The sequence below is a fragment of the Rana temporaria genome, chromosome 8, assembly GCF_905171775.1.
Source record: "Rana temporaria chromosome 8, aRanTem1.1, whole genome shotgun sequence".
Lineage (NCBI taxonomy): Eukaryota > Metazoa > Chordata > Amphibia > Anura > Ranidae > Rana > Rana temporaria.
Genome location: NC_053496.1, coordinates 96,140,479 through 96,165,431, shown reverse-complemented (window position 1 = coordinate 96,165,431; position 24,953 = coordinate 96,140,479). Strand labels below are relative to the sequence as shown.

General features: G+C 43.2%; 1 protein-coding gene across 1 annotated transcript in view; it reads left to right on the top strand.

Moving 5' to 3' along the window:
* The window catches only part of LRRC20 (leucine rich repeat containing 20), a 241,184-nt gene that overhangs the window by 4,368 nt on the left and 211,863 nt on the right, over positions 1-24,953 (top strand). Inside the window, exon 2 of the mRNA XM_040362323.1 lies at positions 10,062-10,171. Coding sequence (XP_040218257.1) covers positions 10,102-10,171 — 70 coding nt within the window. The 5' untranslated portion in view covers positions 10,062-10,101. The remainder of the gene's footprint in view (positions 1-10,061; positions 10,172-24,953) is intronic.

The following is a 24,953-nucleotide window of genomic DNA, read 5'->3' as shown; positions in this document are numbered from 1 at the left end:
GGGGCCTTATATCCTTTTAAGCAAACTTTGTAATAAAAGAACAGGGATATTTAGTTCACACGTATTGCAATACATGTTTAAGGCGGTCAACTGCGTCAAAGTAATTCCTCTTTAGCTAGTCCTACTCTGCCTTTCTGCTGCAAATGCTACTGTGGACACAATGCCAACCTGGGGCACACAGACGAAAAATAGGGAAGAGCTACAAGGTTCAGGTCTGGCCACTGACTTACAATGGAAACAAGATATACCTGTTCTCAGATCTCAATTGCTTGTATGAGAACTGTCACATTAATGACAGCTTTCCAGCACAGACATGCTCCACCCTGATCAATGGCTTGCCAGCAAACATCAGCTTAGCGATGGACTTAATTACCACCAGTTTCAGACCGATACTGCATCCACCTAGGTAAGTATGATTCAGAAAAAAAAAGAAGTCCATACTTTTCTTTTAAAGTGATATTAAATCCAAAACCATACATGTAATGTGCTGGCTGCATTAGCTTTATTTTCTTCGTTTTTTCCCCCTCTGTTTTCACCTGGTGATCTGGCCAGTAACACACCTCCGGTATTAGTGAGACACAACTGGAGGAATGTGTACAGGAGGGACAGCATGAATAAATAAAAGAGCTTGACTTTGTGAAAAACAACAGACCTTCTGGCTGGAGCACCAAATGCACCAAAAAAATGTATCCAAAAAAATAAAAATAATGCAGCCACGACATCTAAGAATTGGTAAGCTGCGATGTAATAAGTGCTTTTGTTTGTGTTTAATACAGCGGAATTTCTATCCATGTATGGGCACTGCGTTTGTAAAAAAATCACTCTACCAATCATCCATGCCCATTAATGCTTATCCATGGCTCATTCATGCTCTATTCATGCTCTTCCATGCCTCATTAATGCCCATCTATGGCTCACCAATGCTCATCCGTGCTCTTCCATGGCTCATTTATGCTCATCCATGGCTCATTCATGGCTCATTCATGCTCATCCATGCCTCATTCATGCTCATCCATGGCTCATCCATGCCTATCAATGGCTAGTCCATGGTTCATTTATGCTCATCCATGGCTCATTTATGCTCATCCATGCCCATCCATGGCTCATCCATGGCTCATTCATGCTCATCTAATGGCTCATTCATGCTCATCCATGGCTCATTCATGCTCATCCATGGCTCATTCATGCTCTATTCATGCTCTTCCATGCCTCATTAATGCCCATCTATGGCTCACCAATGCTCATCCGTGCTCTTCCATGGCTCATTTATGCTCATCCATGGCTCATTCATGGCTCATTCATGCTCATCCATGCCTCATTCATGCTCATCCATGGCTCATCCATGCCTATCAATGGCTAGTCCATGGTTCATTTATGCTCATCCATGGCTCATTTATGCTCATCCATGCCCATCCATGGCTCATCCATGGCTCATTCATGCTCATCTAATGGCTCATTCATGCTCATCCATGGCTCATTCATGCTCATCCATGGCTCATTCATGCTCATCCATGGCTCAACTTCAAAAAACTCCACATGCCTCTTACTAAATACCTTGGAATGTCTACTTTCCAAAAAGGGGTCATTTGGGGTATTTGTACTTTCCTGGCTTGTCAGACCCCTTTTACACGCGGCCGCTAAAATGAGCAGCACTTTACCTCTGTTTAAGTATATAAAATATTCTGAACCAAATGATGTACTAAAATATTTACCAGTGTCCATGAAATGCAGCCTGACCTGTGCCAAAGAAATGCAGCCTTACCAGTGCCATAAATGCAGCCTGGCCATTGCCATAAATATGGACTCTACTTTGGTGGCTAGTTCTATTCCATTTACTCACACTGTTTGCCTCCTTTTTTCGGAGTACAGTAGAACCTCGGATTACGAGCATAATCCATTCCAGGAGAATGGTCGTAATCCAAAGTACTCTCATATCAAAGCGAGTTTCCCCATTGAAGTCAATGGAAACGAAAATAATTTGTTCCGCATTGACTTCAGTGGCATGCAATAACGCATTTGGCCAGAGGTGGGGGGCGCCAGAGAGCCTCAGAAACAGCTGGAAAGGCCCAAGTACAGCTCAGCTGACCTCGGCAAACCTTGGAAAAGCTGGGGAACTGAGTATTTCCGAGGCTTTCCGAATGGCTCCAAACGGCGCAGATCGGCTCTGACGTTCCCCCACCTCAGGCCAAACGCGGTACTGCACACCACTTTGGCCTGAATCCTGCTTGTTTTGCGAGACAACACTCATAAACCGAGTTAGGATTTTTAAAAATACAGTGCTCACATTGCGAAACGCTCGTTAACTGCGTTGCTCGCAATCTGAGGTTCCACTCTATATCGTATCACTTTGGTACTATTACACATGTACATTCTTTAATTTACTTTCCAGTCAGAAGTTCATCACCATCACTTTTTCATTTTTCACTCTCTTCATCACTTTTCCAGGAGTCACATCAGGTTCATCATTATTTACTAATATATACTAATTATTATTATTGGCATACTTATACACATATCCACTACTTGTTCCTAGATGTCCCTGTTGATGAATCATACGCTATCACTGTTTGATATATGGGGATTACATTCCCAGTGTCACTCATCTTCCAACACTGTCAGATGTTGCGTCATAGATATATTGCCGTCTCATCTCCCGTGGCAGACGATGTCCCCAGTTCACCCTATGCCTAGTACCACATGCCACATTCACTATTGTTGGTTGTAAGTATGGGTGGACAATTATATACCTCTTTGTCCCCCTTTCCTAATACCCCCCTTTTTTTTCTAGTCAGACTGTGACTTATTACATTTATATATATATATTCTATAGATACTTATTAGCATTGGCTCCTGATGAGTGGACATTCCCACAAAACACATCAAGCCCTGTTGATGCCACAGCTATATTATATCTTGGAACATTATTTACTTAGCTATCAATTATGTCTGACCATGTCGTAGATTTAGAAATAATTTTTTGTTTTTTACATCATGTGAACTCTGAAGTCAGTACTGGGCATTTGCCATCTGTACCTACATGCCATGACACCATGTGTACATATATGAAATTACAATATTTATTTATGTACATTTTTATACCTGCATTGTGTATTTACTCTATCTGTATTGTTATATGAAATAAACACTTTACAGACACATAGTGTGTATTTGCTTAGTTTTTGCATGCTACATTTAACAGCTTGCCGACCAGCCGCCACCATTATACTGCAGCAGGTCCGCACATTCCCGCAAGCCGTCGTAGCTGAACGTCAGCCCTTTAAGCGGGGATAGTAGGCGCGCTGCTACAGCGGGGGACTGCACAGCGGGGGACCCTATGTGCGTAGCAGGCGGTCGCGATGACCGCCGGCCGTGAGCGATCGCAGGCACAAGAGCCAGAACAGGGACGTGTGTGTAAGCACACAAGTCCCTGTTCTGTGAGGAGAGGGGAGACAGATTATGTGTTCCTACTAGCTAGGAACAATGATCTGTCATCTCTAGTCATTCCCATCCCCCTGCAGTTAGAACACACACAAGGGAACACGGTTAACCCCTTGATCGCTCCCTAGTATTAACCTCTTTCCTGTCAGCGACATTTACACAGTAATCAGTGCATTTTTATAGCACTGATCACTATATAAATGTCACTGGTTCCAAAAATGTGCCAAAAGTGTCTGATCTGTCCGCCATAATGCCGCAGTTCTGATAAAAATCACAAATCCCCGCCTCCTAGTAAAAAAAAAAAATTATAATAAAAATGCCATAAATCTTTCCCATAGTTTGTAGATGCTATAACTTTTGCGCAAACCAATCAATATACGCTTATTGTGATTTTTATCACCAAAAATATGTAGAAGAATACGTATTGGCCTAAACAGAGGAAGAAATGTGCTTTAAAAAATAAATAATTGGGGATATTTATTATAGCAAAAAGTCGAAAATATTGTGTTTTGTTCAAAATTGACACTCTTTTTTGAGTGGTGATCAAATACCACCAAAAGAAAGCTCTATTTGTGGGAAAAAAGAACGTAAATTTTGTTAGGGTAGAGATTTGCAAGACTGCGCAATTGTCAGTTAAAGCGACGCAGTGCCGTGATGCAAAAAATGGCCTGGCTGGAGTGGTTAAATTCCCAAAACAACTTTTGTTTTCTCCTCACAATAGGCATGGAGGCATTGGACCTACACGTACTATACCTCATTTAAGATCCCAACCTTTTTTCCTTTTTTATTGCCATAAATGCAGCCTGACCATTGCCATAACCGCAGCCTTACTAGTACCATAAAGCAGCCTTACCTGATGTCATCACATTCGCCTGACAGGTGGTCGCTCAGGCTGCTCTGTCTTCTGTCTCGGCAACAGTGCAGCAACAGTGTCAGGCCCAGCCGGGAGATCGCCCGCGCGCTCACGGAGCCTTGGTATGTCTGTCCTCCACTCTCCTGCCTCTACTAACATGGTGGCGGCGGCGGGGGGCGTGCATCGCATGGTGTATATTCGGTCCATAAGACGCAGAGATATTTTCTCCCATCATCTTATGGAGCGGAAGATATGGTATTTATCCTTAAAGGGGTTGTCATTTTTTTTTCCTTAACCTCCCTGGCGGTGTTCCCGAGACTGACTCGGGGTTAGATTTTCCTGCTACGATCGGTAACCCCGAGTCAGTCTCGGGCTCGCCTCGCTGAATCCACAGGCACTTTTCCCTGGATCCAGCGATGCCACCGCGCTGTGTGAGCGAGCGGGACCTCGCTCGATTCACATAGTGCCTCCGTGTGACGCCGATCTCCGTTCCCTGCGACGTTACGACGCACGGGGACGGAGAACGGCGCCAAATTCAAAAACGTAAACAAACACCTTACATACAGTATACTGTAATCTTATAGATTACAGTACTGTATGTAAAAAAAACACCCCCCCCCCTGTCCCTAGTGGTCTGTCCTGTGTCATGCATGTCATTTTATATAATAAAAACCTTTTTTTCTCCCTGCAAACTGTAGATTGTCCATAGCAACCAGAAGTGTCCCTTTATGTCAAAAATAGTTTTAGATCAGCTAGAAAACAGCGATAATAAATCATAATCACTTGCAGAATTGTGCGATAGCGATTTGTGGGGAAATTCGTCATAAAAAAAAAAAAATAATGACAGCGACAATTCTGCAACTGAGCAAATTTCAGTGATTTTAATTTGATTACATTATTGAATAATTTTTATTATAATTATATTATTATTTGTTATAATTATTTATAATTATTTATTATATTATAATTTATAATTTTGTTTTTAAAAAAATGTCATACCCGGGATGCCTATTAGAATCTTGTTTGGTCAGATTTAAGTGAGTTATTTCTAAAAATTACAGACCTACAATATAAAACGCTAAATTTCCTTGCAAATAATGGTACCGCTTTCAGCATGTTTTTTCTGAAAGAATCATACCGCCAGGGAAGTTAATAGCTTCCTTTACCTTAGTGCAGTCCTCCTTCACTTACCTCATCCTTTGATTTTGCTTTTAAATGTCCTTATTTCTTCTGAGAAATCCTCATTTCCTGTTCTTCTGTCTGTACCTCCACACAGTAATGCAAGGCTTTGGGAGTGGAGTGTCGTGCTCGCCCCCTCCCTTGGACTACAGGAGAGTCAGGACGCCCACTAACACACAGCTCATTTCTCTATATGCAACGTAGAGAGCGGCCTGACTTTCCTGTAGTCCAAGGGAGGGGCGAGCACGACACTCCACACCAGGGAGAAAGCCTTGCATTACTGTGTGGAGTTACAGACAGAAGAACAGGAAGTGAGGATTTCTCAGAAGAAATAAGGACATTTAAAAGCAAAATGGAAGGAGGAGGTAAGTGAAGGAGGACTGCACTAAGGTAAAGGAAGCTATTTAGGAAAAAAATATTGTACCTTTACAACCCCTTTAAGTTTTCTCATGCTTTGTTTTTGATTTGACTACTCATTCACCCCTGGATTAGACGTTACGGCTATATTATCACTACTGGCTTCACTATTACTCTCTGTGCTTTGCTCGCTGCTGGCTGTCATCTCTTTTGAACTCTCCCCCAACACCTAGCTCCTCCAACTTTGGAGGAGCACCATCTCCATTAAGGTGCAGCCCGTCCTTAACCGACTGAGAAGTCAGCCCAGTTCTCCAGGAACCCAAACCCCTCTTTCCTACAACAGTTCCTCAGCCATTTGTTCAGTTCCCTAAGCTCCTGCTGTCTCTCTGATGTGGCTCAAGGCACAGGTAGTATTTCTTAGAAAACCACACTGGAGGGCCTTCTCGTCAATCTATTCCCTAAGTCTCTGAAATCATTTTTTAGAACTCTCCACCTTCCTCTTACTTTGTCATTGGTGCCAACATGTACCATGACAGCTGGGTCCTCCCCAGCCCCACCCAATAATCTATCCACCCGGTCCACAATGTGCTGAACCCGAATCACTCTCAGCACCCCGCGTCACTCTCAGCACCCCACGTTACACTCTGCGTCACTTCACAGCACTCTGTGTCACTCTCAGCATCCCTTGTCACTGCTCCCAGTAGCCCCAGATATTAAATGTGCTATCCTCAATTCTCCCAGTTATTCCAGGAACTCCCAGTACTCCCAGGAACTAAAGGTACTCCCAGGCAATTATTGAAACATCTTGATTTTAAGTCTTTTTCATTTTGGTACCATTTAACCTAACTCTATTTGATTATTAAATAATTTTGTTTTGTGTGGCGTAGGTAAGGGTCAGACCTTCTGTCAAGTTTTTTTTAAAAATCTATTTTGTATTGTATTTTTCAATATAAAGTATATTTGGTTTTGAAAAATAGAATATACAGCACATACGATGGTGTACAAAAGCAAATACAATGGCAAGCAGAAGGTAAAAACACGCAAGTTAAGGCAAGTCATGCCATTAGGCAAAAGGAAGGTCCTGGGAGGACTCTTAAGCACTTATAACAGGTGTAATCCTATTCTATAAAGGTCACAATATATACAGTTACTCTTGTTTGTTAGAATTGAGACAGAGATCCAATGTTTTATGTAATTTCACAAGTAAACCAGAACCTAGGGCCAGTTATCTTTCATACTCAAGTATCATGTTCAGTTGTTTAACATCAAATAAATTTGGAGTCATGGAATGTCTCCATTTCTGCATTATCATCAGTCTAGCATTTTCTACTCCCACTGGCCAGTCTGGCCCCCCTAAGGCCTGAAGGATAGTAAACTGGCCCATGGCTTAAAAAGTTTGGAGACCCCTGGTCTAGCAGAAAACCGTGTATGCATAACCAGGTTCCTAGAACTAAAGGGGAACCTGTCTATGTCTATGTTAACCGCTTGCCGACCGCCCACCGTAGTTTTACCGCGGCAGGTCGGCTCGGCTGCGCAAATAATATAACGTGATTTTGCATTTTAGCCACTAGGGGTGCGCGCGCCCCCTGCTCGCTCCTGGTGCCGACGCACGTGCTGGCGGGCGCGATCACCGCTGGCCACCCGCGAACGCTCGTTACAGAGCGAGAACCGGGAGCTGTGTGTGTAAACACACAGCTCCCGGTCCTTTCAGGGGGAGAAATTACTGATCGCATGTTCATACAATGTATGAACAGCGATCTGTCATTTCCCCTAGTCAGTCCCACCCCCCCCCCCACAATGAGGGAACATAATTAACCCCTTCCTCGCCCCTAGTGTTAACCCCTTCCCTGCCAGTGAAATTTTTAGAAGTAATCAATGCATTTTTATAGCACTGATCGCTATAAAAATGTCAATGGTCCCAAAAATGTGTCAAAAGTGTCTGAAGTGTCCGCCATAAGGTCGCAGTACCGATACAAATCGCAGATCGCCGCCATTACTAGTAAAAAAAAAATCTTAATAAAAATGCCATAAAACTATCCCCTATTTTGTAGACGCTATAACTTTTGCGCAAACCAATCAATAAAAAAAAATATATGTAGAAGAATACGTAACGGCCTAAACTGAGGAATTTTTTTTTTTATATATATATTTTTGGGGGATATTTATTACAGCAAAAAGTAAAAAATATTCATTTTTTTTCAAAATTGTCGCTCTATTTTTGTTTATAGCGCAAACAATAAAAACCGCAGAGGTGATCAAATACCATCAAAAGAAAGCTCTAATTGTGGGAAAAAAAGGACGCCAATTTTGTTTGGGAGCTACGCCGCACGACCATGCAATTGTCAGTTAAAGCGACGCAGTGCCAAATCGCAAAAAGTGGCCTGGTCATTGACCAGCAAAATGGTCTGGGGCTGAAGTGGTTAAATATAGGCATTGCTGGGGAGAGTGCTGTCAGGCAACCCATAACTTCAGAGATAAGAGTGAAAACTTGTTTCCAGTAGCTGCAAATATGTGGACATTCCCAAACTATGTGAGTCAGGGACCCTGTTTTTGGAGCAGCCACGCCAGCATTGGTTACCATCTATATTGGTAAACTGGAGTTAAGTACCATCGGTGATGGAGTTTTTGGGACAATTCCCAGTAAGTTACACACTTAGAAGAGCTTTGTATTTATAGACTACTAGCCTGTTGCCATTGAGCATTAGCAGCGGACATGTTTAAATCACATTCCCAACACACAAGGGCTGGGGATTTTTACAAATTTGGCTTTTAATAGATTGCAGAAGAGTGTGATACCTTTCGCTTTTGGAGAGTCTGAGGACCAGAAAGACCAGCCTTTTTTTTTTTAGGAAGGGCTACTACTGGAGTCAGGTGTTTACTTAGGTAGGAAGCAATTTGCCTATAAGGAAACATGCTTTGAGTGGGAGGTGGAATAAGCTAAAAAACACTAACGCGCAAACACACTGTAAAGCTACTGCCATTTTTATAACGTTATTTTAACGTCCAGTGTGCATAAGGCCTAAGGTCTCATTCATACAAGTTGTACAATACTTTACACGCACCCAGGGCCAAGTTTACCAGCATGAGGATGCACAGGTTTTCTGTGCATTCCTGTCTCTCAATGATGTATGTTGGAACACAGTGGCTGTACGGACACAGCTGCTGACATCCATGTGGATGCAGGAACCCGGACAAAGACTGTGATTTTGCACCCACATGGATGTCATATTGGGACACAGCAGCTGTGTCTGTGCAGCCGCGGTGTCTCAATAGACATCAGTGGGACTTCCTGCATAAAGATGCATTATTTTTAAGAACTGACCAACCCATTCACTTACATTGTGAGAAAAAGAGGTAAATCAGAACCATTGTGTATAGCATTACAAAGGAGTAAGGAGAGCTTGTGCATGTACTGAACCACTATTAAAGTGACCAGATTTTTTAAATTAAAACTGGGGACATATTTTTTTTTTTTACTAATAATGGCGGCAATCAGCGACTCAATGCCCCTTGCCACTGCTGCCCACCTCACAGCCTGTCAAGTATTACTCTCCAGGCCCTGGCTACTACTGGGGGGGGGGGGGGGAGAGCAGAGGAAGATCATTCTGCCAGAGAAGGTAAGGAGATAAGCAGGCAGGCGGCTGGCCGGGACTTGAGCCAAGGCAGAAGAACATGCGAGCGGAGCTGAATGGGCATGCACCCGAAACTGAAGAAATATCCCCTCTCCGCACCGACCAGCACATGATCATCAGAAAGGGGCACAGATAATGGAGAAAAATACACCCTCCTAAGCTAGTAGGAGCGGCAGAGTTGGGGTGTGTAATCCAGATTTTTTTTTTTTTATTCTGCACTGACTGTCTTTGAAATTTCCCCAGCCCCTGTTCAAATCCAATCCGGGGACAAAACCGGGGACAGACTTGGTTCGGGACAGTGTCCTCAATCCGGGCACTGTCCCCGGAAACCTGGGATGTCTGGTCACCCTACTATGGGTGCCCCTGTGTACATATATCATTATATAATCTCTTCATTTATCAAAAAATAAAAAAAATTGAAGACTTTACATGGCATGATTTTCATGTAACATTTACTTTGAGTGCTCAGCTTGTCACAGGTGTCCTGCACTTGTAGGAATGTACTTTGCCTAAGAGAAAGAAATATTTTTTTTCTGTTTGTAATTGTGAGATTTCAAAAGTAGACTCTTATTGCTGTTATTGTCTGTTTTTTTTATTGTCAGGTAAGCAGTGGAGGAAAAGCATCGTCTGAACGCAAAAAGGATGGCACAAGAAGCAGCCAGAGTTGCCAGGAGGGTGAACGATCTCATAGAGAGTGGAGGACATCATTTTGGTAAGTTTTATTTTTTGCCTTGGTTTACATATTCATGATAGTAACTAATTTCACATTATTTAGATCTGCTTACTTTATTCCACCTGGCAATCTATCAGAAAATAATTAGATCATGATCTGACTTCTAGATGAAATTATACATGGTTTGTTTGCAAAGTAAATGTATGCAAAATAATTTTCAACCTTACTTTTCATATTGCAGTGCTGATTTGAGGCAGAATTGTGACTGCATTTTGCAGTTAAAGGGATACTAAAGGTTCAGTTTTTTTAAAAAAAACAAACATGTCATACTTACCTCCATAGTGCAGTTTGTTTTGCACGGAGTGGTCCCGATCCTCCTCTTCTGGGGTCCCACGGCGGCTCTCGCTGCTCCTCCCTGTAAGATCTAACCCCTCCTGGGAAGCTCTCTCCTGAGGGGGTTACCTTGTGGGCACTATCAATCATTCAATGAAGAGCCGACAAGAGCTGGGGGAAAGCTATGGGGGATCGCGCCCACGGAGAAAAAACACGAAGGATTACAACCCCTTTAAGGTTTCCTGTACAAAAAAAAAGTTATTCTCAGAATCCATTTTTTCAAATCTTTTATTTATTGAAAGGGCAAAGAATCACGAAATACAGCATCCGTCAAAAACATAATAAAAGGGAAAAACAAAATACAGGTACATCGGTGTAGAGTTAGTTGAGCAGTATCAAACAAAGATATGGTATCGAGCATGGACTGACAAACTTATCTATCCAGAACAACCAGCATCCCCAACTTGGAGAGACTATTAAATTGGAATCAGTCCCTACCCCCGCTGGGACAGAACGTAACCTCGTCCCACTCCACCTGACCGGTCGCCCATGCTGGGGCCACACTAATCTGACACGTTACTTCCAAAAGGGCCCGACTTTCATCCGAAAGGACAAACATGTTCCATGCAGACCAGGTCTTGGTATATTGCTGATGGCGGGCTGTAAGGATCAGGTCCTCCATTTTATTAAGTTCACCCACCTTTTTAAGCCACAGGCTGATGGTCGGGGGCTGTGTGGACTTCCAATGCAGGGGGATGCATGCTTTGGCTGCATCAAGTAAATGACAGATCAGTGACTTTTTAAAGGTTTTACGTGAGAGGTTGGAGGCATGGAGGAGAAAGAAGGCCGGGTCAGCCACTATGGGGCGTTCTGTAAATTCCTGCACCGTGTGTTGAATGGTCTTCCAGAACCGCTCCAATACGGGGCAGGACCAGAAGATGTGGAGAATCGTCCCCCGGTAGTTTTGCAGGGGTATTTTTGACGCGTTGTGAAGGTACACTGCGTGTCCTTTTCCCACGCGTCGACGCACTGCAGTTGATGACCGTCAAGTGCCGTAATCAACAGTTGATAGGCGGCAGATAAGGCATGTGGCAGCACACCCTCCTCAGAGCAGTAGGTCTCGAAAGTGGTGAGGGTTTGACTGAAATTACCGGGGGGGGGGGGGGTAATGACTTGAGAAAATTGTTAATTTGGAGAGCTCTCCAGTAATCTAGACGGAATAGGCCGTCTGGGTTCAAGTTCGATCGCCGATGGCCACCTGCCCCCTCAGATAATCCATTTTACCACACTGTTCCTGGGTTCTCACTGCTGCGGTGTGAGAAACAGCATGTAATTTGCATAGGAATTGCAGCACATTCCTGTGCGAATTAATTGCGATGTGTCTGGGGTGCGATTCAAGCCATGGATTTGTATGGCTCAAATCGCACCGCATTTGCACCAAACTGGTGTAGGACCCTTTTTTTGTCCACACCAGAATCAAATGTCATGGGTGGGGTCCTTTCCCAGTTGACGCCTTTTATGGGGAATGTGTTGGTTGGAGCCAATTCTGTGATGTCATTCCACACGAGTAGGCTGGTGCTGACCGCAGCTGTGCTTGGTAGTGTTTTTGCTTTACTGGATTTACATTTTGGATCTGTAAGTGCATCTAATGCTTTTAATAAATGCCTGGTTTTAAAACATATTACACTACAAAGTCTTCCTTTCTCTGCACATGTGGGGGGTGATTACCAGTCGCCTAGTTCATGTGCCTGATTCCTTTGGATCACCATACTGATAAGGAGTGGAATGGAATCAGTCTCCCTTTTGCTGCTGAATTCTGAGGATGCACCTTAACCTCCCTGGCGGTATGATTATGTCAGGAATTTTGTACCAAAAGCGGTACAATTTTTTGCATGGAAATTTGGTGATATGTATTGTAGGCCTGCAATTCTTAGTAATTACTTACTGAAACCTGAGCAAAAAAAACTCTAGTAGACATCAAAGATATGATAAAGTTTGAAACACAAAATCATGAATTATAATATAATAAATAATATAATTTTATTCAATAATGTAATACAAAATAATGAAATTTGTCAAAAAAAGAAAATTCAATAAACATCCTGAGTGTGATAAATTTTGAAACAAGGTACAGCACAAAGTCCAACGTCACAATCAGGACAATGGAACCTGCTTTCTTTTCGGACTTTCTTTCCATTGCCATCTCTCTTTGAACAGCAAACCACGCACATCCTGGTCGGTGCTGCCTTTTTTGGGGTTGGTGGTATGTAGTCCATAAAGTGACAACTAGTCAGGCATTCTGGGTTGACAACATCAACAGCACTTCGTCCGGGTCTGTTCACAGCTACTGATGGCGTCTGGTGGTTGACAAAAATCTGCTCAGCCACCTTCCAGATAAAAGAGGCTTGTCACTCTTTGCTCTGTACAGGATATATGCATTCCAAAGGAATTGTTTCAGAAGATGCCTGATAATATTTTTTTTGCTGCTTACGCATAGCCGGATAAAATGTCATTGCCTGAACGGCTCTGTCGACACCTCCCATGGTGTTATTATTGCCTATCATGACTTGCGGCTTCAGCACATCTTTCCCACCTTTTGTGTGGACCATGGCAGTGGAGGTATTGTGCACAGTACTCATGAGACACACGTCCTTCTTGTCTCGCCATCGCATTGCCATCATCTTACCCTTCTGCCAGGCAACAATTTCTCCAGTTTTGAGTTATTTCTTGGCAAACATAGATGGCATGTCACGTCGGTTAGGCCTAACGGTACCATACGCATCAGTCTTGTTTTGTATCAAAACCTCATACAGTTCCGGAGACGTGTAGAAATTGTCTGTTGTCACACAATATCCCTGGTTTAGCAATGGCTCCAGCAGTGTAAGGACAGATGATGTGGCCATCCTATAGCCGCTGTACCTAGGGTTGAACTTCGCACCTTTACCAGTTTAAATGACTGAATTTCGCATGTACCCAGTGGATGACTCGCAGAGCATGTAGAATTTGATGCCAAACAGTGCTCTTTTGGATGCAATAAACTGTATCCAGCTTAGGCGTCCCTTGTAGGTCATCAAACTGTCATTCACGCTGACGTCCCTTTCTGGCACGTAGGTCTGCTGGAAATTGGTCACATTAATTTGGCATACCTCCCAGATTTTTTTAGTTCGGGTGCAGGATGCGTGGCCTCATCAAACTCTTCATTGTTCGTGAAGTGGAAATACTTCATGATTAGAGAAAACCGGTATTCTGACATAACGGTGCCAAAAAACGGAGTGGCCAGTAACTTATTATTGGTCCAGTACCATTTCTGGATCTGGACCTATTTTATGTGTGTGTCACTTTTTGAATTTCCCGCCCAGTTACGCTCCCATGCACTGCTGCTGCTTGCAGGGAACGGAACCAGGAAGTCAGATGACGGCCGTCACTCTCGCAGGCGATCTCGCCGGCTATCACAACGGATGACATCGCTGGATCGCCAGGAGACGGTAAGGGGACTCCGCTGCCAGCTCTGCAAAGCTACCCCGAGCGTGACTCAGGATTACCGCTCCTGGCAGAGAAAATAAACCCTAAGTCACGCTCTGGAATACCGCCAGGGAGGTTAAGCAAGTGAGATCTCTATACCCTGAGATAATTTATGTCTAGTAGGAGGCATGTACTATACAATGCCTTGAAAAAGTATTCATACCCTTTGGAACTTTACACATTTTTGTCATATTAAAACCAAAAAAGTAAATGTATTTTATTTGGATTTTATGTGATTTAGTCAATACTTTGTAGAACCACCTTTCTCTGCAATTACAGCTGCAAGTCTTTTTGGAGATGTCTCTACCAGCTTTGCACGTCAAAAGTGACATTTTTGCCCAATCTTCTTTTCAAAATAGCTCAAGCTCTGTCAGATTGGATGGAGAGCATCTGTGAACAGCAATTTTCAAGTCTTGCCACCGATTTTCAATTGGATTTAGGTCTGGACTTTGACTGGGCCACTGTAACACATGAATATGCTTTGAGCTACATCATTCCATCGTAGCTCTGGCTGTATGTTTAGGGTGGTTGTCCTGCTGGAAGGTGAACCTCCGCCCCAGTCTCAAGACTTTTAGAGACTTTTATTCTACGATTGCCCTGTATTTGGCTCCATCCATCTTCCCATCAACTCTGACCAGCTTTCCTGTTCCTGCTGAAGAAAGGCATCCCCACAATATGATGCTGCCACTACCATGTTTCACAGTGGGGATAGTGTGTTCAGGGTGATGTGCAGTGGTAGTTTTCCTCCACACTTAGCGTTTTGCTTTTAGGCCAAAAAGTTAAATTTTGGTCTCATCTGACCAGAGCACCTTCTTTCACACATTTTCATACATTTGCTGTGTCCCCCTCATTGCTTCTCGCAAACTGCAAACACGACTTCTTATAGCTTTCTTTCAACAGTGACTTTCTTCTTGCCGCTCTTCCATAAAGGCCAGATTTGCGGTGTGCACGACTAATGCCGTGTACACACAATCATTTTTTGGGTTGTAAAAAAACAAAGTTTTTTAAAAATTTAATTTAAAACAATTGTGTGTGGGCTTCAGAGCATTTTTCGGGTTCTGAAAACGGGCAATTTTTTTCCCCGAACATGCTCTATTTTTTCACGATGTTTTAAAGGTTGTCGTTTTTCGGGTTGTAAAAAATGGTCGTGTTTGGGCTTTAACGACATGAAAAACCCACGCATGCTCAGAAGCAAGTTATGAGACAAGAGCGCTCGTTCTGGTAAAACTAGCGTTTGTAATGGAGTAAGCACATTCATCACGCTGTAACAGACTGAAAAGCGTGAATCGTCTTTTACTAACACAAAATCAGCAAAAGCAGCCCCAAAGGTGGCGTCATCCGCATGGAACTTCCCCTTTATAGTGCCGTTGTACGTGTTGTACGTCACCGCGCTTTGCTAGAGCATTTTTTTTTTCATGAGCATGTGTAGGCAAGGCCGTTTTAATGACGGAGTTGAAAAAAACGTTGTTTTTTGTAGAGCCTGAAAAACTTCATCTTTTACAACCCGAAAAATGATCGTGTGTACGCGGCATGATGCCGCATACAGACGATCGTTTTTTGTGATGAAAAAAAAATGACGTTTGAAGTGATGAAAAAAAACGACATTTTTGAAACTTCATTTTCAAAAACGATGTAGCATACACACCATCATTTTGAAAAATGATGAACAAAGTGACGGCACTCTAAAGGGGAAGTTCTATTCGCCTTGAGGCTGCTTTTAGCTGGTTACTTGTTAGTAAAAGATGATTCGTGCTTTTTTGTCTGTTACAGCGTGATGAATGTGCTTACTCCATTATGAACGGTAGTTTTACCTCCCGTCTCAAAACTTGCTTCTGGGCATGTGCGGGTTTAAAAACGTCGTTTTGCCCACACACTATCATTTTCATTGACACAAAAAATGACATTTTGAAAAACGACACAAAAAATTCGAGCATGTTCGAATTTTTTTTTGGTCGTTTTTCTGAAGACATAAAACGACATTTTCCCCACACACTATCATTTTAAATGACGTTTTCAAAAACGTCATTTTTTTTCATCACAAAAAACGACCATCTGTATGCGGCATTATAGTTATCCTGTGGACAGATTCTCCCACCTTGAGCTGACTGTCTTTGAAATTGCCCCAGCCCCTGTTCAAATCCAATCCGGGACAAAACCGGGGAAAGACTTGGATCCGGGGACAGTGTCCTCAATCCGGGGACTGTCCCAGGAAACTGGGGATGTCTGGTCACCCTATCATAGGAGGCAGGGACATTGTTACAGTGGCTGCACAGCGATTCAGATCCAGCTCTGACACACAGCGTGACATGCATTACCAGGCACTGGTAGGCTTACCTCATGGGCACTGATAGGCTGTACCTCATGGGCACTGGCAAGCTGCACATGATGGGCACTGGTGGGCTGCATGTCATGGGCACTGGCAGGCTGCATGTCATGGGCACTGGCAGGCTGCATGACGGACACTGGCAGGCTGCATGTCATGGGCACTGGCAAGCTGCATGTCATGGGCACTGGCAATCTGTACATGATGGGCATTGGTGGGCTGCATGTCATGGGCATCTGCACTTAGGAGGGGTAAGGAATTAAGTAAGACCCCTTCCACATCGGGGGTGGTTTTCAGGCGCTTTAGCTTTTGACTGAAAACCATCTCCCATTCATTCTAGTGTGACTTTCCACACTCGGGTGGTGCGCTTGCAAGACGTTATACAAAGTCCTGCAAGCAGCATCTTTGGGGCGGGTTGGGAGTGCTGTATTTAGTACTCCCAAAATGCCCTACCCATTGGAATGAATGGGCGGCGCTTTCAAAGTGCCTGAAAAGCACTTTGAAAGTGCTGCAAATCGGGGGTTAAAAGTGCCCCGCTAGCGCCCGAAAAAGAGCAGCTTAAACAGTGCTAGAGCATCTCTAAAACGAGCGGCGCTTTAGCACTGACGGCCAGCACGTTCAGCGTAAAAGAGTTCTAAAGGTAGAACTTTTCTGAACTCAAACCTTGCTGCTAAGCTTCTTTTGTTACAGCTAAAATACAATATACAGGAATTGGCCACTAGATGGCAGACTAGAACTACTAATAAACACACAGCCCCAAACATGGTAAACAATCAATGTAACAATTCCTTTAAATGTTGATTACATTGACTTACATTATTTCACAATGAAGTGAAGAAAAAATATGCAGTTGGAATACCTTGGCAGATGGCTGTGGTGGCATATCAACAAATCAAATTCCAGATGCTTTTTTCCCAAATTTTGTTTAGATTGGAGTTTACAACAGTGCTATGTATCCTTTTCCTTAGCTTTCATGAATGTACATCACAATTACCTAGGTAGTAATTTTTGCTTTCGATAAACTAAAATTTTATGGTAGATTGTATTGTTTAAATTGTAGCGTTTGCTTGACCATAAGGTAGACTTTGGAAAATTGATGAAAATCCCTAGCATACCGTTTTTCCAAGGTTATACAAATGTATTGGCTGAATGCGTGATCATGAAATATATTGTCTTATCTACAGCAAATACTTTGATGCTCATTATTTAGATCCTCCTCCCATTTTTCATACAGACAGAGGTGGTACTTGCACGTTAAATTACAGAATATTGTAGGAACATAAAACCTTTTTTTACAGATACTGGCAAACCAGTTTTTATTACAATAGTGTACATGTATTATCTTATTGTGCTAATGATCCTAATGGTCCAAGAGCAGGCCCATCATGTTTTGAAGAGCCTGATTTTTGTGTATTTGACCAGCTGCTTGTGCATGCATTTTTAATGATGGCTTGAGTCCTTCCGATTAGAACGGTTCCATTGTACTGAATGGAGTGCGACTTGGCAGATTTCTAAGTTGCCTGAAAGGTCGCCTCAGTGTGAACTGACCCTTACAGCTGTAGAAAGAAGGCTCAAATTGCACACAAGCTGCAGTTATCTATAAACATTTGCTACCTAGTGATTTGCAAACACTGTTGCTTAATGTAGATTATTATTTCACAATAGGATAAATATTACATACACCTTTGTCTATACAGGAGCCTTTATTCCAAGTGGTACAGCCTTGATTCCAAGTCTTTATGGCTGTGAGTTTTACATAGAATTGCTTTATAGCAACTGCAGCAATTAGAGGGAGGAAGAGCTTGTTTTATTGCACTGTAATGCTTATTCTGCAAATTAAATTAGTGGATTGTCTATGGCCTGGTCATAGGTTCACTTTAAAGCTGAACTCCAGGGAAACTCTTGGAAAAACAAAAAATATTCAATTGTCTTCCCTCCCCACACTACAAGAGTTAAATGCTTGTTTATGCCTAGGGTACCACTAAAAAGGACTTTTACTCTCATAATCCCCCTCCCATAGGCTCCCTCCACACTATAAGACGTCCCCCTCAGGTTCTTCTCTTAAAGTGATTGTAAAGGTTCGTTTTTGTTTTTTAAATAACAAACATGTCATACTCACCTGCTCTTTGCAATGGTTTTGCACAGAGTGGCCCCGATCCTCTTTTTGTGGGGACTCCTCCTGGCACCTCCTCTTAATCGGGTGCCCCCACGTAGAGACGCTTCCCATGGGGCCACTCATACGGGTGCACTCCCGAGTCCTGCTGCTGAGTCCATTGACACAGACAGCAAGACTCGGCCACGCCGTCCTGCTCCTGTGTCACTGGATTTGATTGAAAGCAGCGGGAGCCAATAGCTCCTGCTGCTATCAATCTATCCAATGAGGACCAGAGACAACGGCTGGAGCTGCTGTGCTTGTGCTTGTCGCTGGAACAATCACGTTCAGGTAAGTAAAAGGGGGGCTCTGGGGACAGCTGCAGCACAGATGGTTTTCCACCTTAAAGTGGGTTGTAAACCCGCTTAAAAAAATAAAACACACTAACACTTGCAAGACAAAGGCATAATGAGCTAGTATGCATAGCATAGCATATCAAATATTCCATGGACTTGACATGCCTCTCAGCAAATAGCTTGGGGTGTCTACTTTCCAAAATGGGGTCATTTGGGGAGGTTTTGAACTGTCCTGGCATTTTATGCACAACATTTAGAAGCTTATGTCACACATCACCCACTCTTCTAACCACTTGAAGGCAAAGCCCTTTCTAACACTTTTTGTTTACATGAAAAAACATTTTTTTGCAAGAAAATTACTTTGAACCCCCAAACATTATATATATTTTTAAAGCAAAGGCCCTACAGATTAAAATGGTGGTTGTTGCTAAAAAGAATGATACATAGATGATACCTAAACCTGCAGGCATCCTTCTGGTATAACCACTCAAAGTCCAGCAACATACCAGTACAATGCTGGTCCTTGTTGGGCATATTTTGTAATCTTTTATATATGCCGAAGGAAGCATGGGGGCATCCGCCCACAAAAGTTAGGAGCAAATCGCTCCTCCACCCCTGCTGCCCCAATGCTTTGGCATATATGCCCTTTTTTTTAACTGTGGTGGTGAAATCACCTCCTACAGCACTGGAGTCACGGCTTTATGTATCGTGGGAGCAAACGCTGTTGCTGTCAAGATAAATAAATCCGCACTGCAGCTGAATGGCGTACCTGAAAACAAAAAAATGGCTAACAATAAAACACAGTAATGTGATGTTATGTGAGTAACAATAAAACACAGTAAACAGTAAAGTATAAAAAAATTACATACCTGATAAGCAAACATGATAAAATATAATACTGATACAACATTGCAGAATAGAGTTCAGTAAAAAAAAGAGCAGAACAATAGAGAGAGAGAGAGAGAGAACAATAAAACAACAACTATTTTTTTTTTTTTTTATATTTTTTTGTGTTTTTTTTTGTACTTTTTTTTTATACTTTTTTTTGTAACTGTGACTGTATCAGTTTGGTTCCAGGTTCGGGTCTGCGATGGCATCTTGGGAGACCCTGTGAAAGTGTGTCCTAGTTTGTGAAATGCTGTACCCTACGCTAAAACTGCACTAGTGTGTGGTAGCGTTCAAAACATTCACCAATGCAAAGACCAGGATTGTCAGGAAAGCGTGGACAATAATAATGAGTGTCACGCCTTTATCCGCGCTTTCTACAGACACAACATTTTCTTTGGGTGGCTCGTTGGGTAGGGGTGCTAGGGAGGACATACGGAAAATGCCTCTCATGCAGCCAGCTTACTGCATTTGGTTGGGGATGGTGAGGTGAAGCACCGTCTGGATACAGAAGGGCTCTGACAATCTCTTCCTGGAATTTAAGGAAGCATCCAGTCCGTCTTGAAGCTCTGTATAGCACATGAGCGTTTACCAAAGCCAATTGAAATAAGTATACAGACACTTTTTTGTACCAGTGTCTGGCCTTACGGGCACCAATTACGGCGCCAACAAGTGGTTTCTCTACAACACCAGTCGCCGTAGGAATTTGGACCGCTGTGTCTGCGTGAAGGGAGGACAGAACAAAAACATTATTATTATCCCTCCACTTCACACTGAGTAAATTATTACACTTGAAGCAGGCTCTCTCCCCCAGTCTAAGATGGGAATCTACAAGCCTATGTGCCAATTTGATGATCAAACAAGTGACTAAAAAGTGGCACGCTTGTTGTTATAATTGTCCACATATAAATGTTACCCCTTTCCGAATAAGGGTGACACCAAGTTCCACACTATCTTGCCAGCACTCCCTATGTAATCTGGGCAGTTCTCCGGCTCTATGTGACTATCTCTTCCCTCGTAAACCATAAAACTACATGTATAGCCTGTGGCCCTGTCACAGAGCTTATACACCTTGACTCCATATCTGGCACGCTTGCTGGGAAGATACTGTTTGAAAGACAAGTTTCCATTCTCTGGCAAGGGAGGACTGGGAATTAGCGGCGATGAATTGACCAGAATAAATTACTTTGGTCCACAATAGATTTATAGAGATCTTCTGTGAAAAACAGCGAATAAAAATCAAGTGACGTAAAATCATCTGTTTCCACCTGAATTCCGGTTGGCTAATGAATGGGGGAGGTACGGGTGCTGCAGAAGTGGTGAGCTCCCAATTAGGATTGGCGAATTTTGCAGGAAGGACACTATGGGCACGACGGGCCTGTCTTTGTCTTATTGGTGTCAGTGGGATACTACTTGTGCTTGCCACCTCGCCAGCATGAACTGCACTTATGCGACTCGCCACGTCACCAAGTGTTACTGCAGTGCTGGATGTACAACCAGGGTGTACTAGGCCGCTGGTGCTTTCCAATTCACCATAAGAATGAGCGGCACTAGTACTTCTCTGCTCCATACGAGAGCCCTGCGGTTCTTGCACCTCAACAACAGAAGAAGAAGAATGGGGTCAGGTACACCTGACCTTAGCAGGGACCTCAAGTCCATCGTCAGTGCTATCTGTCATGGAGCCGCTGTCGTCTACTGGATCGTATTCTGAGCCTGAATCTGACAGATGAGTGACTTCCTCTTCACTATCTGTGATACTCAGAAATGTGTAGGCCTCTTCACTAGTGTTCCTTCAATTTTCCATTTTGGGCTCTAAATTTACTGGTACACTAGTAAGATTCACAGGAAATAAAGCACCTGACTGTCAGCAACTGTATCAAACGCTACCAAAAAAACTGTTAGCGATAGCAGGGATCAGGCCTGACTGACATAAAGCTGCAGTTATGCGTCTAGTGTTTTGTAAGTGACAGTGATCGATCGATACTGCACTTGGGTGGGCTGGACTGGGCAGATGGGCAAAACACAGGTGCTAGCGGGTATCTTAGCTGATCCCGCTAACACTGCGTTTTTGGGAACCCTAAGCTGCTGGGGACACTAGTATAGATCTGATCAGATCAATTATTGATCCGTTCAGATACTATACCACTAAGGGAGGTGTATAGTGCGTGCGTGGGTTTTAGCGCTACTGGCACTAATCTGACGCTGTCTGGGGTGACGCAGACCCTATCTGACACTAAAACCTAACTGATATCACCCGCCGGGCGAACATGGGGTTAAACCCTTATTGAGTAATAAACGGCGGGTGCCCTGACACTATAAAAAGCAAACTAACTAACCAGCGTCACCCGTAACACTTATATAGTGATCACTGATGACAGGGGGTGAAAGGGTTAGCTAGGGAGCAATCAGAGGGTTAAAACCTTTATTAGGTAATATATGGGGGTGAGAGATGATACCGCTCTAAAAACTGCTGATCCCCTGGCTTTGCTTCCGTCCCACTGAACCAAAAGGGTGCATTGGATAGAAGAAGATCCTGGACTGCTGCACTCCTTAAAACGCTGTCTTTATTGTACAAATTAAATCCAAAAAACAACCAAAGCGATGCAGTCAAAATGAAGTGAACAACAGGAAAAAGGTGGTTGACATGTTTCACATCATGTGATGCTTACTCATAGCTCTGACTCATAGTACCTGACACTATAGAAACCTGACAGTGAACCTAAATAGCTAACTGGCTAACTAGCGTCAACAGTGACACTAATACGGTGATCACTGGTGAAAGGGTTAACTAGGGGGCAATCAGGGGGTTAAAACCTTTATTAGGTAGTATATGGGGGTACCTGGCGCTATAAAAACCTGACAGTGAACCTAAATAACTAACAGGCTAACTAGCATCACCATCGACACTAATTCGGCGATCAGAGAAAGGATTGCTTAGTGACACTGGCGACAGAGGGTGAAAGGGTTACCTGGGGGGCGATCAAGGGGTTAAACCTTTATAAGGGGGGGTTAGGGGGGTACCCTACACCCAAAGGGTCCTAACACTAACTGCCTCGACACTTTGTACAGTCACAAATGACACCAAATCCAGTGATCAATAAAAAAATGAACACTGCAATCTGTGACACTGTGACTGGGGGTGCAGGGGGTGGTGGGGTGACTTGGGAGGTGAAAAGTGTGCCTACGTGTACTGGTGTAAGTGTACTGTTGGTGCACTTTCTTGAGATGTCTTCTCTCCTCGGGCTCCAGTCGACAAGAGTGACACAAGGAGAGTGACATCACTTGCTCTGCTTGTGTTTACACTTTCAGAGGCAGAGGAAGCTTCTCATTCGCCAGGAGCGATCATGAGGGGGGTGGCCATGAATCGGTGGCCTCCCCCTCATCAGGGATCGCTCCTGGATCGGATCCCACACCTGCTGGAAGGCAGGGACCTACAGGTACGCCCATCTGCCTGCCCGTGCCATTCTGTCGACGTATATCGTTGTGCGGCGGTCGTCATGTGGTTAAGCTTTTTACCCGGAGTACAGCTTTGAAAATACTTTAAATGTGCTTTTCAATACCATAGTGACTTCTCTATTAGGCGGTGTTCTCATTAAATTGAGCTTGGCTTTTAATCCCTTTGCTGTCTGAATGAAAGACTGTATATGCAATTAACATTAACCTAACAAGACGCCCCTGATATTGCTGTTTGTGCCATGGTGAACCAGTCAAAAACATTTAAATGAGGATTCCTAACTAGCCTTATTAACAACTAAATAAATGAGCACAATACAGTTACTGTTATTTCCATTGTGTCAAAACTATTAGCTAGTAGCAGCATGGAGTTACTGTTTCACTTTGCAAAATAAATATAGTACACAGTCTATTTAAGGAGCAAAAATGGGAAGCATACTTCAATTTATTTGAAATTAAAAATGTATTAGATATTGTATTTTTATTAAATCTTTGATTATACATTGTTGGCATATTTCAGGAGGTGTGACAATCGAATGTCTATATATTAAGCTTTAAAAGATTTCCCCAACCCATATGTTTTCAGAAAGCACCAAACGTATAAAATTTACAGATGGCATTTTGTTACAACAGTACTTATAATAAAAATTATTATAAGCACACATTACTGCAGCAAAAATGTTGAATATAGATGATAAAAATGTTTATTGTTAATAAATTACAAAAATATGTGCAATTTTAAAATTGTGTATTTCTTCAGATCTGTGAAATTTAAAGATTTGAGAAACTGTAAATAGGCGACTTGCACTAGAAAACATTATTAAATTCAAAGTACTAACAATAATTTACAGAGCAATCCACAAATCTTCCCCCATCACCAACCTAGTCTCAAAATACCAACCAAGCCGCTCTGAGTCTCTTCGGTAGGGATGAGCTTCGTGTTCGAGTCGAACCCATGTTCGACTCGAACATCGTATGTTTGACCGTTCGTCGAATTACGAACGTTACGGGCCGTTCACGCCAAATTCGAGTGGCGCGTCACGGCCCATAATTCACTGCGGCATCGCAGTGCATTGCTGGCTGATGATTGGCCAAGCATGCACTATGACCCGCATGCTTGGCCAATCACAGCACGCAAAAAACAGAGAGCCATATTTAGCCAGGGTGGCTTTGGCCAATTATCGCTCAGGGGTTTAAGAACACGCCCCACACTATAAAAGGCCGCCTGCAGGTCGGCCTTGTGTAGTGTGTTGCGGCGGTGGTTAGAGACAGAGAGAGAGAGTGTGTCATTTTTTCTAGGTAGATAGAGCAGGCAGGCTATTCAGTTAAAGTTACAGTGTGTAGAGGATATATATGCATCCAAGGTGTTGTACATATATTTATACACTGTATAGTTTAGCTAAATCAGCTCTTCCTAATTTACTGGCAGGCAAGTGATTGTGCTAACTGCAGTATTCTCACGTGGTGTATTGCCTGTGTCCTCTGCAGTGTGCACCATAAAGCTACGTGGTGTGTGTATTGCCTTTGTCCTCTGTAGTTTGCACCTAAAGCTACTTGGTGTGTACTGCCCGTGTCCTCTGCAGTTTGCACCTAAAGCTACGTAGTGTGTACTGCCTGTGTCCTCTGCAGTGTGCACCATAAAGCTACGTGGTTGGTACTGCCTTTGTCCTCTGCAGTTTGCACCTAAAGCTACTTGGTGTGTACTGCCCGTGTCCTCTGCAGTTTGCACCTAAAGCTACGTGGTGTGTACTGCCCGTGTCCTCTGCAGTTTGCACCTAAACCTACGTAGTGTGTGTACTGCCTTTGTCCTCTGCAGTTTGCACCTAAAGCTACTTGGTGTGTACTGCCCGTGTCCTC